At 36.9% G+C, this 19,826-nt stretch overlaps 1 protein-coding gene across 1 annotated transcript; it reads right to left on the bottom strand.

Annotated features, from left to right (window-relative positions):
- Nucleotides 1-4,717: 4,717 nt before the first annotated feature.
- On the bottom strand, nucleotides 4,718-5,652 carry LOC101829849 (olfactory receptor 8K3-like). Its single transcript, XM_013120245.1, is given in 2 exon segments — nucleotides 4,718-4,920; nucleotides 4,923-5,652. Coding segments are annotated over 2 exon segments (933 nt in total).
- Between the last annotated feature and the right edge of the window lie 14,174 nt (nucleotides 5,653-19,826).

Consider the following 19,826-nt stretch of genomic DNA (forward strand, 5'->3'; position numbering starts at 1 on the left):
CTGTTCTTTCAACAAAATCTGAAAAACCTGTTGGAATATACATCATATTCTTTTCCACAATAACCTTTCATACGATTTGCTCAATTTCCTTTAGACTGTCTTTTAAGATATTGGCCATAGGATTTTTTTCTTTTGTTTATTTAAATTAGAAACAAGCTTGTTTTACATGTCAATCCCAGTTTTCTCTCTCTGCCTTCCTCCCCTGCCTCCAACCGACCCCCTATCCCAGTTTCTGTTCTGCAGAGACGGTAGGACCTTCCATGGGGGATCTTCATAGTCTGTCATTTGGATAAGGGCCTAGACCCTCCCTCTTGTGTCTAGACTGAGGGAACTTCCGTATTAGTGGAGTGGGCTCCTAAAGTCCATTCTTGTACTAGGGATAAATACTGTTCCACTACCAGAGGCCACATAGATTGCCTAGGCCTCCTAACTGACACCCACATTCAGGGGGTCTGGAATGGTCCTGTGCTGGTTTCCCAGATAGCAGTCTGGTTTCCATGTGCTCCCTCTTGTTCAGGTCAGCTGTTTCTGTGGGTCTTTCCAGCCTGGTCTTGACCCCTTTGTTCATCACTCCTCCATTTCTGCAACTGGATTCCAGGAGGTCAGTTCAGTGCTTACTTTTGGGTATCTTCTTCTGCTTCCATCAGCTACTTGATGAAGACTCTAGGATGGCATATATGATAGTCATCAGTCTCATTATCAGAGAAGGATATTAAGGTAGCCTCTTCATTATTGCTTAGAGTGTTAGTTCAGGTCAGCCTTGTAGATATCTGGACATTTCCTGATTCAAAGTTCTTGTTATACAGTCTTAACTTATTAGGTTAGCTTTACCCAAGGTATTTTATGTTGTTTGTGGCTATTGTAAAGGGTGATGTTTCTCTGATTTCTTTCTCAGCCAATTTATAGTCTGTATATAGTAAGGTGACTGATTTTTTTAGTTAATCTCATTTCTTGCCCCTTTGCTGAAGGTATTTTTCAACTGTAGGAGTTCCCTGGTAGAATTTTTGGGTCACTTATGTAAACTATCATATCATCTGTGAATAGTGAAAGTTTGGCTTCTTTTCCTATTTGTATCCCCTTGATCTCCTTTTATTGTCTTATTTCTCTAGCTCGAACTTCAAGTACAATATTGAAGAGGTTTAGAGAGAATGTATTGCCTTGTCTTGTTCCTGATTTTAGAGGATCCACTTTGAGTGTCTCTCCATTCAGTTTGATGTTGTCTGTTAGTTTGCTTTATATTACTCCATTATGTTTAGGTATGTTCCTATTATCCCTGATCTCTCCAGGACCTTTATCATGAAGGAGTGTTGGATTTTGCCAAAGGCTTTTTCAGCATCTAGTGAAATGATGATGTGATTTTTTCTCAGTGTGCTTATATGGTGGATTACATTGAAGGTTTGTCATATGTTAAACTGTTCCTGAATCCCTGGGATGAAACCTACTTGATCATGGTGGATGATTTTTCTGATGTGTCTTCGGATTCAATTTGCCAGTATTTTATTGAGTATTTTTACATCAATATTCATGAGGGATATTGGTCTGTAGTTCTCTTTCTTAGTTGTGTCTTTGTGTGACTTGGGTACCAAGGTTATTGAAGCCTCTTAAAAACAGTTTAATAATGAACCTTCTGCTTCTATTGAGTGGAATACTTTGAGGAGATTTGTTATTAGTTGTTCTTTGAATTTCTGGTTGAATTCTGCACTGAAACTATCCGGCCCTGGGTTATTTTTGGTTGGGAGACTTTCAATGACTGCTTCTATTTCATTAGGGTTTATAGGTCTATTTAATTGGCTACAGGGTTTCTTTAACTAAAATGATGTCCATGAATTCTCTTACTTGGAGTCTGTGTTTTCTGTGTGATAATGCCATTCCTGATGATGAATTATGCTACCTTTTAGAAGATCAAGTGTAAGGCCACACACCAGTTTTTGAAAGGGAGCCATTCTCTTCTTCTGAATTAATGACAAGGCTTCTGATTACTATTTCTTCACTTTGTCTTTCCTTCTCCCTTAACTGCAGCATTAAGCTAATGACACAATATAGTTAATTGTTCTGTAGCTCTCTCTATTGTTCAGGATTTTACACTGACCTACCTGTTTTACAGGGCTTCTCCTTAACCATCTTTACACACAGGTATGCTAGAATGACTACATCTTGTGAAAATTTTTGTCATATCCAAAAGGCACAATGGTAGAATCTGCATTTTCTTATTTTTTATTTTTTTTGATTTAAGTTAGAAACAAGCTTCTTTTACATGTCAATCCCAGTTCCCTCTCCTTCCTTCCTCACCTGTGCCCCTGCATGGACCTCCTATCCTATCCTTTTTCTACTCCCCAGGGAGGGTGAGGCTTTCCATGGGGTATCTTCAAAGTCTGTAATATCATTTGGAGCAGGGCCTAGACCCTCCCCCATGTGTCTAGGCTGAGAGAGTATCCCTCGATGTGGAGTGGGCTCCCAAAATCCATTTGTGTACTAGGGATAAATATTGATCCACTATCAGAAGCCCCATTGATTAACCAGACCTCCAAACTGACATCCTCATTCAAGGTGTCTGGAACAGTTCTATGCTGGTTTCCCAGCTATCAGTCTGGGGTGCATGAGCTCACCCTTCTTCAGAACAGCTGTTTCTGTGGGTTCTCCAGCCTCGTCTTGACCTTTTTGCTCATCATTCCTCCCTCTCTGCAACTGGATTCCAGGAGGTCAGCTCAGTGTTTAGCTGTGGGTGTTTGCTTCTGCTTCCATTAGCAGAATGGGATTTTTGGCTGGAAATCCCCTGCTCCATGTCTTAAGTCCATATACGAGTGAGTACATACCATGTTTTTCTTTTTTGTGACTGGGTTACCTCACTCAGGATGGTTTCTTCCAGTGTCATTCATTTGCCTGCAAATTTCAAGATTCTGTTTTTTTCCACTGAGTAGTACTCCATTTTGTAAATGTACCACATTTTAGAGAGACATTCTTATAGACAGAATGTAGAGTAGCTGAAATTTGATTCTGAATAAAGTTACTAATAGAATATAGCTGTTATTTTTTTTTAGTGGGATTGTCTCCTTGCTTTTAGTTACCCACTATCAGGTCACAACTGATGTATTTGACTCTGTGGTTCACAGCAATGTAATGAAATCCAGTATGAGCAAAAATTCTTTAAAAGCAGGAACAGTTTCAGATCTTTGTTGTAAGGTACACTAGATAAATCTTTGGGAGATAGTTTTATTCATGAATGATAAATCATATTTATGATAGTTTAAACTGTCACATGGGTTTCTAATACCTTCATCGTCTGCAAGATCTTTACTAATCAGAGGAATAAAATGGCAGGGTCCTACCTGGGTAGAATCCACTATACTCTGATAGAATGTATATGAGTCTACACTCACATATAATGAATTTATCTCCTAATTTTATGAGACACTATATAGGAGTCTTTGGAATTATAATAATTCTATGGGAAAGCCGAGAGCAATTTACCAATAATTTGCCCTAATATAAGGAACTAAAAATTCATGTACTTCTGAATTTATTAAAAGCTCTTGATTTTTCAAAAAAACATATTCTGAAAAAACATACAGGATAAATCAATTTTATCTTCAGTTCATTTTTCATTCCAAATTAGGAAATCTTGATATTAGATCAATTACTAAATACACTGGAAACTTATATGCAGGAGCTTACTTTTCTGATAAGGACTTTAATATGACATCCAATCTAGTCATTTATTATACAAAACAAAAGTAACTAAACTCTTCCTATGGTCATATTTCCTAAAAGGTAATTTCATACAGCTCATCATCACAGGTTTTTCTAAAGTGGGTTGTAATAACTCCAGTTAATTTCTGCAGAAGTCAACACACAGATTAATTAAGGCTATAATGTATGTGGTGAATGAAATTTGGTTAAAGATTCAACTGCTAGTCTTCTCATTTGTTTGATGGGTCTTCCTTCCTAATGAAGCTTAATAAAACAAAGCAAAAAAACAAAACCAGCTTATAGATATACATGTCATACATAGTTTTTCGTTTTCTAGTTGATTCTAGATCAACTCAAGTTACCATCAATATCCTATGACAGGATACCAGCAGACTGTCTTTTATAGACATCTTAGTATCCCAGAAATTTTCAATATTTTCATTCTAAAGTTTATTAAACCTAATAGCATTTTGAAGTTTGACTAACACCAAGAAAGTGAACCCTGAAACTATTGGAAACCAGACCATTCCTAGGCTTTCTCAGTTACCCTGATTATTAGAGAAAGAAAATGATAGTCTCTATCCTTGACCAAAGGCAGAAGTGGCAATGTCTTCTCTGGATGTGGGCTTCTTGGGAACATGGCTTTCTCTGTTCTATAGCTGTAATTATCAACATAAGAAAGCTCTGTCTGAGGTGTCCTGCATTCCCTTTATCAACATCAATTGAGGTATCTTTTGCTGATCTTGGCCTGTTTTTTCCTTATAAATAGCACATAAGTTGCTATGCTTCTTAATCTAACTTAACATAAGAAATGGATTCATATCCTTCTGACCACAACTTTTCTATCTTCTCCATCTTCTCATCTGCTGTCTGCTTCCAACTTGAGTCCCTATTACTAGAGAATGATCTTCTGGTCCAGGTCATAAAACATATGTTAAGCCTCTATGCATTTATTAAATATTCTGAAAGAATACAACAGACCCAATTCTAACTGGATTTGCTCGGCTCATGTCATATGCCACCTTGGAGGTCAAATCTTGCACATCTTCTTCCATATCTTCTGTCCAGCATATTTTACATCTTTGTTCCTCAAACTATAGATCAAAGGATTCAACATGGGGATAATCAGGGTATAAAAGATAGATGCCAGTTTCTCAGTGTCAAAGGAGTGACTATAATTAGGCTGTAAATACATAGATATCAATGTCCCATAGAAGATGATGACCACTGTCAATGCGATCCACAAGTTGCAAAAGCCTTGTACCTGCCCTCAGCAGAGTTCATTCTGAGAATGATTATAAGGATTAGCAGATAAAACACAAGAACAACCAGAAGAGAAGAAACCAAATCGAAATTGACAAAGATTAGAATTATCAGCTCAATGCCATGAGTGTTTGAACAGAGCAAAGGTATCAAAGGGATACAGTCACAGAAAAAATGATTGATTATATTGTGGCCACAGAATGACAAAATGAACATTTTAAAAGTAATTAAAAGAGATAGACATAAACCATACAGATATGGGATTGCCACTAGTACCCAGCATGCCTTCTGTGACATGATGGCAGTGTAGAGCAGTGGGTTACAGATGGCCACATAGTGGTCATAGGACATAGCAGACAGAATGAAAAGTTCACAAGTAATAAACAGAAGAAAGCAAGCAAGCTGTGCAGCACAAAGATAATAGGATATTGTATTTTGGTTCAAAACAAAATTTTTTAACATTTTAGGTCCCACAGCTGTAGAATAACCAAGATCTGTGATAGCCAAGTGTTTAAGAAAGAAGTACATGGGTGTTTGCAGCCTGGAATCCACCATGGTGAGGATGATCATGCCCAAGTTGCCCCTCAGTGAGATTGCATAGATGATGAGGAACAGTCCAAACAGTGGGACCTGCAGCTCAGGCCGGTCAGTGATGCCCATCAGGATGAACCCATTCATGACTGTGAGGTTCTGTTTATCCATCCAGCTATATTATTGAATCTATTCAGGACAGGAATAATTGCACACTCAATATTTTTAATGTCATCATAAACTGAAAATTTACAAATATTGTTACACATAAGATATGCTGAAATTGTCTGATAATGGTTATTTCATACTAAATGTATTTCATGTGCATTCAGTTCCAAATATATATGGAAACAGTCGACTATGGTTCTTATGTAAGGTGATTTCACTAACAGAAAACATAAGTGAGAGATAATTTGTCGCAACATGGAGATGAACTGTAATGATGATGACTTGTTAAGATAGATGAGTCTGTGCATGATCTGCCTAAAAAACTCTCAGTTCCAAATAATGATTATATCAATAACTTTTCCCTCAGCTAGTAAATCATGTGATATATGTAAATAATAGAGGTAAATTACTCAGAGACATACGATAGAAAGTCAAAAGAGAGATTTGAAGCTGTAGATGTACACCTATCTTCTATAAGGGTAGTAAGCACTCTTAACTGCTGAGTCATCTCTACAGCCTCATAAGTCACCACTTTGAAAGGAAGTTTGGGATGAGATGTAGCTCAGTAACCATCATCAATACATGGGCTGGAGTCATAGCAGTTCCTAAAATGTGTGGTACATTCCTGTAATTCTGCTATTCTGTCAGTGAAAGCTGCAAGAATCCAAAGATCAATGGCATCTTCAGCTATCAAACAAATCTGAAGCCAGCCATAGATATAGGAGACCTTGCATAAAAAGAAAGAAAAATGGAATGAAAATAAAGTTCTCCAAAGCTCTTATAGCTACAGGTGGTGCAGTTTAAAGTATAAATATTATGGATAAATATTGCCAGATGTATGAATAAAGTAATCACAACTGATCACTCTGGAAATTGTCTATTCCTAAATAACTAAACATGCAGGTATATTGTATAGCACATATAATTACCAGTATGTTACTTAATTTATGCCAATAATACATTTGATAAATATTAATCTAGTCATTTAAAAGAATGATATTCTTGGCAGTGTTGTTTAGAAACATGAAAGATGCTTGAATGATTTGATATTTCCCAGGTATTTAAAAAAAGTTTTTAATGTGGGGAAAGAGGGAGCAAGAAAACTGCTGAGAACAGTGCTTGGGGTTTTGCCCATGATATCATGTATTCTACTATTGAACTGCAGCACTAGACCTTTATATTTTTAATATCAAATCTGCCCATACAAGCCAAAATGATCCAAAACTCATAGACTGCCTTCCTTCCATTTGCAGAGTGCTGTATTTTTTATTGTTTAATCATCACATTACTTACATAAAAAAGTTTGCTTTGCCAGAATATATGTTCTTTGAAAGCAATAAGTGATAGTTAAATGAAGAATAGGTTCAATAGGTCATATCACATGCAAATTCTTTCAATCTCTAGGTCATTCCACATACATGCTTTGGCTTAATCTATACTAAGCAATTTAATGACTAAATAAATAATTTCGTATATATTTCATGCAGATACAAAGCTTGTCATGTATAAATTACACTTACTTTAGTTTAGCATTTCAAGATTATAGTAATTGCCCAGGACCTGACACAGTGAGACATATTTCTAGTAGTGACTTTAAAATACATGAGGTTAATACATTAGATTATATATTCAGTAATTTCAATCATAAACAGGTGTTTTTTCATGCGATTTTTCAGTTCAGTATAACAAAGCACATGGCTTTGTCATCCTGCAGTACCATTAATGATTATTTGTTATGTAATACTTCTCTCAGATTCCACTATGAAATGGTCATTTTAACATAACCATGAAATATGGTCACTAATGTCATTACACACACATACACACACACACACACACACACATACCACACACACACACACACACAGAGTCAAACAATGAGATGTAAGTACTCACTTTTGTCTTAACCACTCACATTATGACATATTAAATGAGAGCATGACAAAAAGAGGCTTGAAACTCCACACACCCGAATATTTGAAAGCATACAAATGATTAATTTATATTATTATTTCTGAACTAAAAAAATGTAGACTTCCTTTACTTATGCTTCATTTCCCTTCTTATTTTAGATTGTGTTAGCTATACATATTACTGTACATAAAATATATTTTCTAAGTAAATATTGGCTTAGTGTTGCAAATATTCATATGAACATGTAATCGCCAAACTATAAAGAAAATATTCTAGAGAAAATGTGAATAAAGGAGAGGGCCTGTTGCTACTGTCATTCAGACCTCAAGGTAAAAGAATTATGGGAAAATAAGCCAAAAATTATCTCTTATATTGGATGACAAAACAAGTGCAGATTATGACCATGCCACTGGATTCTGATGTCAGGGAACAACTCACATACCCATTTACCTTTCTTATATGTAAGAAAACATTTCTCTTTTTTTCTCCCATGTTCTTCTTAGTATTGTATTTTCTAGGATTATTTATGAATTATGTTTTAATTTGGGAAATAGTCCCTGTGGAGTTGTAAGCTATTTTTTGACTATCCCTAAAGCATTGGTATGCATACTTATTTGTTTTGAGGTTGTACACTAATTGTCACGGAGAGTATGTATATAACTTTTAATTATCTATAGGAATTAGTGAAATTACTTCTGAGTTTGAATTCAAAATATTGCTGTTATGCTCTCAAAAGTATATTGTCCCACTCTCATCTTCCTTGTAGCAGGATTCTAAAAGCTGAAAGTGGAAACAAGTATTTTTTGTGGTAATGAGTGGACACATAGCATGTACCATGTGCAGTAAATGCAAGGGCACCATGAAACTGAAAAATTACATGAACCAGCCACAGGACAAATATTACGAAGGCACAAATATATGTGATAGATGTGCAACTGGTTACTGGAATAATCTTTGCAAAAAGTGGGGTATGGAAATGAGAAGTGGTTAACAATATAGGAGTCATAGTATATTCTTCTATTATTCTATTCCAGGAGGGAGAGGCAATAAAGTACAAGAGAGAAGAGAAGAGAGATCTGTCTTTTGGATATATGGTTTCTGATAGGACCAATGCATAGTACAATACCAAAATAGAATTTTAGGTACCAAGAAAGAGAAGAGGTCTATTTTTAAAGCTTTCTGAATTAGTGGCTGTTTCTGTACCTGCCTTTGTTAATTAGTGAGAGTTGCTACCTGACAATTTAGAGAAGTCGTACTGTAGGCAGTAAAACAGGAATCATATATGCTCTTCATAGAGAATAGACACTTGGTAATGTAAAAGTTTATTATGCTGTATGAACTTAAGATTAGACGTTTAGCTTGAAGACTGAAATGAGAGTTAACAATTTGCCACCAGGAAATACATCAAGAAAATCATCAGAGTTTCTTTCAATACTGTGATTTGTTATTATTAGTGATATCAATCAATTTCAATTTTAATAATTGAATCATCTAAAATTCTGTGTTCTAAAAAAAGCCTATACTTAATTGCATAAAAGTTGTATTTATCCTCCAAGAACTGGCCAAGATTTCCACATTTTTTAGCATGAGATCTTTATCACTCCTATTTTGAAGTGTGACAGTAATCAAACATTCTACCTGATTCTTAACATGTCTTGAGAGATTTCATTAAAGCTTTCTTGTTTGTTTAAAATTAAATAATGGTAGCATCTTACTAAAATGTGAAGCCCCGAATCCTTTGTTAGAAACTGATCATATTCCCAAGATTACAAGAGAGACATGAGTTTAAAAAGAAGTTAATATTTCACCGTTTACTATGTCTCCTAGTAAAGTCAACAAGAAAACTCTGGCTTTTGGTAGATGTGTCTACATTTGGAGATAAATATGCTAGAGTACAGCTATCAGTGCAGTAGTTGGGAAGGCAAAGATAGGTCAAAGTGCAATTTAAAAAGAAAGTATCTTCCTCAAATAAGCAAGTGGTGAGCTAAAGATTGAAAGACATGAATTAATTAGCATTTAACTTTTTGGTAGTGGGTTCATTTTTTTTCTGATTAAAGTGAGCCAGTTAAGGCTGCCCACATCAAAGGTTTTATTGTATTAAAAAGTTTAGTATTCCAAGCATTTTAAATAAATAGGCATCACTTGTGTGGTCCAGAAAGGTTTTATTTGTGTGAGGAAGGTTTTGTTTTGTTTATGTTTTACCTGAGACAGGGTTACTCTCTATAGATTTGTAGAGCATGCTGGCCTGGAACTCACAGAGTTCCTCTTGCCTCTGCCTCCTGAGTACTGGAGTGTTTTAAAGATGGTGGAGATTTTATTGAATTTTATTTTTTACAGATTTACTGGTATTCACAATAAAAAGTCTCTTGGGAGGGATACAGATATTGAGAGGAACTGATGGTTTCTAGTCTACTAAATAATAAAGTATATAGCCTTTAAGTGAGCTGAAAGAAGGAAATTATAATTGGCAGTGGTCACGACCAATTAGGAATCCATTTGCCCAAGAATTAAAAACAACAATGTATATGTAAGAATACATAAAACTATTAAGCTTCTGCATAGCTAAAGAAATACTCAGCTGCTTGAAATGGAATTCCACAGAATGGGAAAGATTGGATTCCAGCTACAAAACTGACAGAAAATTAATATCCAAAGTTTATAAATAACTTTAAAAGGATTAAAATAACATTAAAAAATAGTCCTGGTGTCTTTACCAATCAGGACTTACTTTCCAACTCTTAATGGCAACCAAGCTCTAACTGACCTGAATGCCCAGTCCTTCGATAGTTTTCATGTTACCAAAAGTCATCAAACAAGCTTGCTAAAAAGGGAAGCAACCAAAAGTCCTACACAAGTATTATGTCTATGAACCACAAAACTGAACAGCATGCCATAATAATCTTAAGGGTATAGTAGTGGCACATATATATCCAAGGTTACCAACAGCTCTGTAATTGGACACAAGAACTGTTCACCAAGAATGAAGTCATATCTATACTAGAAACTTAGTTAACTACCTAAGGCTATTGAATTCCTGAATATTGAATCAGCACCTACAAGCAACATTTTACTGAGCCATCATAATCCCTAAGCATACTCTAACTACATTCCTTTATATCCCCAGGTAATTGCGGTTCTCACTTCTCAGAGAAAGTATATTTGAAATAGATGGATATCATTAAAAATCCACAAGCAATCAATTTGCAGAGTTATAAACCTTTGTTGCAGTGACTAAATATACAAAACAAATCTTATATCTATGACTCATTCAGGAAATTTTGCAGAAGAAAGGACAGAAAGACTGTAAGAGCCAAAGGATCTAGAGTTTGCTGTGAGACTACGTCTCCTAGTAATGTCTCAAGTTTCATTCATAAAGACTCATCAACATTGTTGTCTAAGTGTGAAGCAAACAAGGACAACAGTGATAGACATTTCTAAATTAACCTTACCAGCATGATCACACACACACACACACACACACACACACACACACACACACACACACACACACACACAGTCACACATTAACAAAAACCAAAGCCAAAATGGAAACCAAAATGGATAAGCAAGGAATGCTGAGAGTGGTAGGCATCATATTCTCCAAGAGAAAGCACACCAATTGGTCATTACAAACAAAGAAAATGATAACCCTTAAAACAAGCTTAAAGTGGAATAGAATTCCCGGCAATCATTGCTGCTTGAGTAAGTTCCATCCAGCATTTTGACATTGCACACCACACTTCTCCAGCACCTTTTAACTTTCATTGTTAATGATTCTCATTGTTAATGCCTTTCCCTTTGGGAAATTTTGCGTGGGCGAATGTGAACAACAGCAACCTCTTTAAATAAAATAGCTCTTTGGAAAACTGAATCCCTGCCACCACTGTTATGAATAAGGCACAAGGAACACTTTTGGGGGAATCCCATGATGGGTGAGGTAAAAATGGCCGATGAGAGGCAAATTTGCCATCACACAGGACTTAAATGGAATGTTTATTTGGGAAAGGTAAGGGAGTAGGGTAGACAAGAGAGAGAGAGAAAGTGTGTGTTTGTTGTGTGTGTGTGTGTGTGTGTGTGTGTGTGTGAGAAAGAGAGAGAGAGAGAGACAGAGACAGAGACAGAGACAGAGAGACAGAGACAGAGACAAAGACAGAGGCAGTGGGACAGATACAAGAAGACAGGGAAATAGTGACCTGCCCCCTCAGAGAAACAGCTGAGAGAGCAGAAGTAGGTGGGGTTTATGTCTTAAAGGAACCTTCACACCTGCATACAGAATACAGAGCCAGGATACTGCTTTCCATACACAGAGGTGGAACACTTTGACAGGCCCTCAAGGGCAGGGCCAGGTTTGCCTGGATTACAATAACCACGGAACCAGGAATCTCATTGTGCCTTCTTAATTACACAAGGGAACATTAGAGATTTAGTAGACACACCTGATCCCAAGAATGAAGTGGCTACAGTTCAGATCTGGAGCCTGAGGACACCCAGGGAAGGGTTCAATTAATAAGTACAGAGACATCTGAATGGCATGGTTTAATGAGAAAAGAGTAAGACACCAGGACCTTCCCTTTTCGAGTGTTATGAAAAGAAGAGGCCCATATAGTTAAGACTAAGAAATTGTAGTATAGTGTATGGTCCCCAAAAGTCCTTTTCCAAAGGTCAGGCATTTTGATGAGCACAGCCATTCTCTAGGGGGGTTGGTGTAAGGAAAGTTTCAATTACTGAAGCAGTCATTCTCCTTATCTCTGGAAATAGGAATTTGTGACTACCTTTAACATATGAATGGAGCCTATTTTCAAAGTCAATGCTAGGTTCCTCAACTCCTGATCTCAAGCCATACCCCAGCTCACATGCCCCTGTGTGTAGCCTAGGGTGGATGGATTCTTTGAGAATAATGAGGTTATTCACACAGTTACTTTGTATTGTGTTACCTCAAGGGGAGTAAGATAGTTTAGTCACTATCTCTTGATATCTGTGACACTGTGACCTTGGATTGTAGACTTTGGTTATACTTCTCTGTTTCAGTCTTGAAGCAAGTTCACGAAGCTCTTATAACATAGGAAGAAAAACCATAAATCATGATGCTTTTCAAATACATTGTAGAAATATCAAAGATATATGTGGTTATAGAAAGATGGAGTGATTCTCATTTAGAGGCCTCAGATATTATTTGATGGCATATGTAGTGTTTGGATTGGTGGCAGTTTATGGTCTGCTAAATTAGTAGATTCCAAAGCATTTTTATCTGATAGTTACAGGTTGTTTCTTCTTAAAGAAAGTATGACTATACAACAGTATATGTTAGCCAGATGGAACACTATAATTTCTGTACACCACTGCTGCTCTAGTCAGTCAATCACCGTTTGGAATATAACCTCTTTCCAGGAATTTGCATTGACATTGCCCATCTTGCCAGGGATTTGTCCTCTGGAAGATGGACTTAAAAAGACTGTCATAATGTGCACTAACTAGTGTAGATTGGTAACATGATGGTAATCTCTAATAAGATAGAACCTTGAATTTGTTGTCACAAGAGAGTAACTGGATGTTGACCATTCACATGGAACTGATCATGAAGTACCAGTAATTAAAATTTAAACTTTTTCTACTGTGTTTAGCAACCACATTATATGATGGCACCACTTAGGGTTTTTTTATCTCTTCTTCAGGTGATTAAGAAGGAGGGCCAATGGCAAGGCAACAAGGAGACGAAGAGACATATATCTAGAGTTTGGCATCTTTATCAGATTTATGTATTATTATGCTAATGAGGAGTCTAGCTTTGTTGTCTGTTACAGAGGAGGATGGCTGCCTCTGGTCAAAGATTCAAACCATAATTGTTTAGCACTGGGTTGGTGTAATAGCAAGAAAGGATTTGGAAGTAAAACAGCCACTTCCTATACAGGAGTATGAGGATGGATAACGTGGAAGGCACATTGGAAGTCATACTTACAGATGACATGCCAGCTAAGATTCATGTACTTGTTAGTGATTTAAGTTTAGTGTTTTGTGACAAGATCTCAGGAAGGAGGATCCCTGCCTTAATTAAGGTTTATTGTAAAAAAACACCATGAGCAAAAACAACTTTGGGAGAAAGTTTGTTTGGCTTGCATGTCCTGTGTCATAGTTCATTGAATGAAAATAGGACAGGGACTCATCATTAGCCTCAAGGAAGGAACTGAAACCCAGACCATGGATAAGCACTGTTTATTGGCTTTTTCCTTATGACTCGCCCTCTCTGCTTTTCTATACTATCCAGGAACACTCATCCTGTGCTGGCTCTGCCTCCACTGAACTGTCCCATCACACATCAATTGTTAATTAAGAAAATGTCTGATGGAATTGCCTAGAGGCCATTCTCTTGCAAATATGTCATCCGCAAATATTCCTTAGACATAGTATGTGCCATCTTGACAAACACAACCAGAACAGTCTGCTAAATCTGGGGCAGAGGCCAAGGCAATGATTGTGTGTGAAACTTGGGTAATTTACTCCATTTAGGTTGATCTCCCAAATATAAATAAGGTAGAAACTATGTAAACAAAAGGGAGCCAGAACAATTAGGTAAGGCATTAAGAAAGTGATCTAATGGGATAAAAACTTTAGGTAGGCTTGGAGCTGGAAAGAGGAGGGACAGAGACTTCTAGTAGGATTTGGGCAGGTTGAGTTTATAAAGGTCCTAGGAAGCAAGCTGCTATGATAGCCTAATAAGGGTCTGAAATTGGGTATCCAAATTAAAATGTCAGAAGCAGGACAGAGAAAGATTTTTTTCTTGTAGAATGGGAAAACATTTCTGTGATTCACATCTACATTTGTGAAAGAAACATAGGTGACTACTTAGGAACTAGATAGAAAAGGAAAGGGTAAATTCATGAACTTTTCTCTTAAACGTTTCTAATCACTGATATCCTGATTCCTGTACATCCTTCTGACAAATATGTAATGGGATGAACACACACACACACACACACACACACACACACACACACACACACACAAACACCCACACACACCAAGAGAGAGAAGGCAAGAGAGAAAGAGAGAGAGAGGAGACCATAAAACAACTATTTGTTGAATGTTCAAATGCACTCCACCCTCTGGTTGAGAGAGGGACCTGGAGGCAGAGCAAAGCAACCAGCATCATCATCCACCATTCTGGCCTTGCCCTTTTAACTTCTGGTTGAGAGGTGAGTCTCAGGAGCTCTTCTAGTCTATCTCCCCTTCTTTGCGTCCTGTGACCTTCTGTCATCAGACCCTTCTTGCTGTCAAATCCCTCAGAAGGACCTGGAGACAGTACAAAGCAGCCAGCTTCATTGGCTGCCATTCCGGTCTTGTCTCTTCACTATCTGGGAGACAGAGAGAGAGAGAGAGAGAGAGAGAGAGAGAGAGAGAGAGAGAGAGAGAGAGAAGAGAGTCTTGAACACATACCCACCAGGAGAGGGACAGAAACCACCTATACATTGGAAGAAGAGATGGGAAGATGACAGTGTAAGAACACAGAATGACTTGCATAACACCAGCAAAAACTAAACATCCCAATGCAAATTAAACAGAAGAGAATGACCTTATAAACAACCTCATGAAAATGATTGAGGCCCTCAAAAAGAATACGAGAAAATCCCTTAATGTAATGGAAGAAAAAACTAACCAAAAATGCAAGAAATTAATGAATCACATAAAGAAAGCCAAGAAAAAACAATCAAACAGATGAAGGAAACAATTCAAACAGTTCAAGACCTGAAAACTGAAATAGAGACAATAAAGAAAACACAAACTGAGGGAATTCTGTAAATAGAGAAGTTGAGGAAATGATCAGAATCTACAGAGGCAATCATAACCAACAGAATACAAGAGATGGAAGACAGAGTCTTGAGTGCTGAACATAAACTAAAGGAAATACATTCATCAAACAAAGAAAATCTTGAATCTAAAGAGTACTTAAGACAAAATGTCCAAGAAATATGGGGCACCATGAAAAGACCAAACCTAAGAATAATTGGTATAGAAGAAGGCAAAGAAGCCCAGCTCAAAGGCACAGAAAACATATTCAGCAAAATCATAGAAAAAAATTTTCCAACCTGAAGAAGGACATGCCTATGAAAGCACAAGAAACTTACCGAACACCAAATATACTAGACCAAAAAAAAAAAAGTTCCTTCACCACATAATAATAAAAAAACAACCATACAGGATAAAGAAAGAATACTAACTGCAGCAAAGCAAAAAGGCAGACCTATCAGAATTACAATCGACTTCTCCATGGAAAATCCGACAGCCAGAAGGTCCTGGATATTTGTTCTACAAGCAAGAAGAGACCACAGATTCCAGCACAGACTACTATACCCAGCAACTCTCCCAATAATTATAGATGGAGAAAACAAGATATTCCATAACAAAACCAGATTTCCACAACACATATCCATAAATCCAGGCCTACAGAAATTTCTAGAAGGAAAACTCCATCCCAAGGATGTTAAATGTTAAATACACTCACAAAAACATAGACAATAGATAACCTCACTTTACCAAAAGCGAGAAATAGGTGAAAAACTCACACACAATAAAACCACCAAAACACAAAGCCAAAACAAATAAAATCAGCAATCAATGGTCATTAAAATCACTCAATACCAATGGTCTTAACTCACCTATAAAAAGAACCAGGCTAACAGAATGGATATGAAGACAGAATCCATCCTTCTGTTGCATACAAGAAACACACCTCAACTTAAAAGATAGACTTTACCTCAGAGTTAAGGGTTGGGAAAAGATTTTCTTATCAAATGGACCTAAGAAGCAAGAAGGTGTAGCTATCTTCATGTCTAACAAATTAGACTTCAAACTAAAATTAATCAAAAGGGATGAGAAAGGTAGCTTCATATTCAGCACAGCAAAAATCCATCTATGCCTCAAATACAAATACAAAGGTGACCATGTTGTTAAAAGAAACATTACTAAAACTCAAATCACACAAAAGACCTAACACAGTTATAGTGGGAGACCTCAACACCCCACTCTCACCACTGGACAGGGCTACCAAACAGAAACTTAACAAACAAAGGAACTAATAGAAGTTGTGACCCAATAGGGTTTAACAAACACCTATAGAACATTCCATCCAAACACAAAAGAATATGCCTTCTTCTCAGTGCCACATGGAATCTTCTCTAAAATTGACCACATACTTGCCAGTAAACCAAGCTCAAAAGATACAAAAAAATTATAGTAACTTCCTGTATCTTACCTGACCACCATGGCTTAAAATTAGAATTCAACAACAACACAAATTGAGGATCCCCACAAATGCATGGAAATTGAACAATGCTCAATTGCATCACTCCTGGGTAAAGGAAGAAATAAAGAGAGAAATCAAAGGATTCCTAAAATTCAATGAAAATGAAGATATAACGTGCCCAAACCTATGAGACACTCTGAAAGCAGTTCTAAGAGGAAAGTTCATTGCACTAAGTGCTCATATGAAAAACTGCAGAATAGTCACACTAGAAAATTAACAGAACACATGAAAGCTCTAGAACAAAAGGAAGCAATGTAACCAGGAATAATAGACACCAGGAAATAATCAAATTGAGAGCTGAAATCAATAAAGTAGAAACAAAGAAAACAATACAAGAATCAATGAAATAAAGAGATGGTACTTTGAGAAAATCAACAAGATACACAAATCTTTATCCAAACTTACCAAAAGCAGAGAGAGAACATGCAAATCAACAAAATCAGAAATGAAAAGTGGAACATAACAACGACACTGGGGAAATCCAAAGAATCATCAGGTCATACTTTGAAACCTGTACTACACAAAATTGTAAAATTTAAAGAACATGGGTAAATTTCTGGATAGATATCTTTTACCAAAATTGATTCAGAACAGATAAACCATTTAAATAGACCTATAACCCCTAACAAAATAGAAGCAGTTATCAACTTCCCTCAACCAAAATAGTCAGGGCCAAATATTTCAGTGCAGACTTCTACAAGAAATTCAAAGAAGAGCTAATAGTAATATTCTTCAAATTATTCCACACAATAGAAGCAGAAGGATCATTGTGAAACTCTTTTTACATGGCTACAATTACCTTGGTAGCCAAACCATACAAAGACACAACTAAGATAGGGAACTATAGACCAATCTCCCTCATGAACATTGATGCAAAAATACTCAATAAAATACTAGCAATTGAGTTCTTGGATACAAGAACACATCAGAAAACTCATCCACCATGATCAAGTAGGTTTTCATTCCAGGAATGCAGGGATGTTTCAACATATGAAAATCTATCAATGTAATCTACCATATAAACAAGCTGAGGAACAAAAATCACATGATAATCTCACTGGATCCTGAAACACCTTTGACAAAATTGAACACCCCTTCATGGTAAAGGTCTTGGAGATCAAGGGGATACAAATTGGAAAGGAAGAGTTAAAACTTTCACTATTTGTAGATGATATGATAGTTTACATAAGTGACCCAAAGAACTATACCAGGGAACTCTTACAGCTGATTTACACCTTCAGCAAAGTGGCAGGATAAAAGATCAACTCAAGAAAATCAGTAATCCTACTATATACAGAAGATAAGAGGAATGAGAAAGAAATCAGAGAAACATCACCCTTTACAATTGCCACACACAAGATAAAACACCTTGGGGTAACGCTAACCAAACAAGTGAAAGACCTGTATGGCAAGAACATTGAGTGTTTAAAGAAAGAAATTCAAGAAGACATGGAAAAATGGAAAGATCTCCTATGCTCTTGGATAGGTAGGATCAATGTAATAATAAATGGCAATCCTGCCAAAAAAAAATCTACAGACTCAATGCAATCTCTGTCAAAATCCCAGCACAATTCTTCACAGACCTTGAAAGAACAATTCTCAACTTTATATGGCAAAACAAAAGACCCAGGGTAGCCAAAACAACCCTGCTCAACAAAGCAACATCTGGAGGCATCACCATTCCTGACTTCAAGCTCTATTATAGAACTCTAGTCCTGAAAACTGCTTGGTATTGGCACAAAAATAGGCGGACTAGTGGAATTGAATTGAACACTCTGAGATTAATCCACAAACCTATGAACAGCTGATTTTCGACAAAGAAGCTAAAATTATACAATGGAAAAATAGCATCATCAAAAAAGGTGCTGGCATAACTAGATATTGGCATGTAGAAGAATGCTGATAGATCCTTCTCTATCGCCATGCACAAAACATAAGTCCAAATGGGTCAAAGACCTCAACATAAATCCAGTCACAATGAACCTGTTAAAAGAGAAAGTGAGAGGTATGCTTGAACGAATTGGTACAGGAGATCACTTCCTGAACATAACACCAGTAGCACAAACAGTGAGATCAACAATTAATAAATGGTACCTCCTGAAGCTGAGTATCTTCTGTAAGGCAAAGGACACAGTCAGCAAGACAAAAAGGCAACCCACAGATTGGGAAAAGATATTCACTAACCCCACATCTGACAGAGGGCTGATCTCCAAAATTTACAAAGAACTAAAGAAGCTATCTCCAAAACACCAAAAGGGCCCAATTAAAAGTGGGGGACTGAACTAAATAGAGATTTCTCAATAGAGGAGACTAAAATGGCTGAGAGACAATTGAGAAAGTGCTCAACATCCTTAGCCATTAGGGAAATGCATATCAACACAACCCTGAGATATAATCTTACGCCTGTCAGAATGTCCAAAATCAAAAACACCAATGACAGCTTATGATGGAGAGGATGTGGAGAAAGGGGAACATTCGTCCATTTCTGGTAGGAGTACAAACTTGTACAGCCACTTTGGAAATCAGTATGGAGATTCCTTAGGAAAATGGGAATCAGTCTACTGCACGTCCCAGCAATTCCACTCTTAGGCATATACCCAAAAGATGCCCATTCATACAAGAAGGATGTCTGTTCCAATAAGTTCATAGCAGCATTATTTGTAATAGCTAGATCCTGGAAGCAACCTAGATGCCCCATAACTGAAGAGTAGATAGAGAAAATTTGGTACATTTACACAATGGAATACTACTCAGTGGGAAAAATTTGGAATCTTGAATTTGCAGGTAAATGGATGGCACTAGAAGAAACCATCCTGAGTGAGGTGACCCAGTCACAAAAAGACATACATGGTATGTACTCACTCATATATGGACTTTAGCATGGATCAGGGGAGTGTCAACCTACAATCCCAGGACCAGTGAGTCTGGGAAACAGGGAGGTTCCCAAGAGATTATACCCCAGAGA

This window comes from Mesocricetus auratus, unplaced genomic scaffold (assembly GCF_017639785.1).
Source record: "Mesocricetus auratus isolate SY011 unplaced genomic scaffold, BCM_Maur_2.0 Super-Scaffold_100004, whole genome shotgun sequence".
Taxonomy (NCBI): Eukaryota; Metazoa; Chordata; class Mammalia; order Rodentia; family Cricetidae; genus Mesocricetus; species Mesocricetus auratus.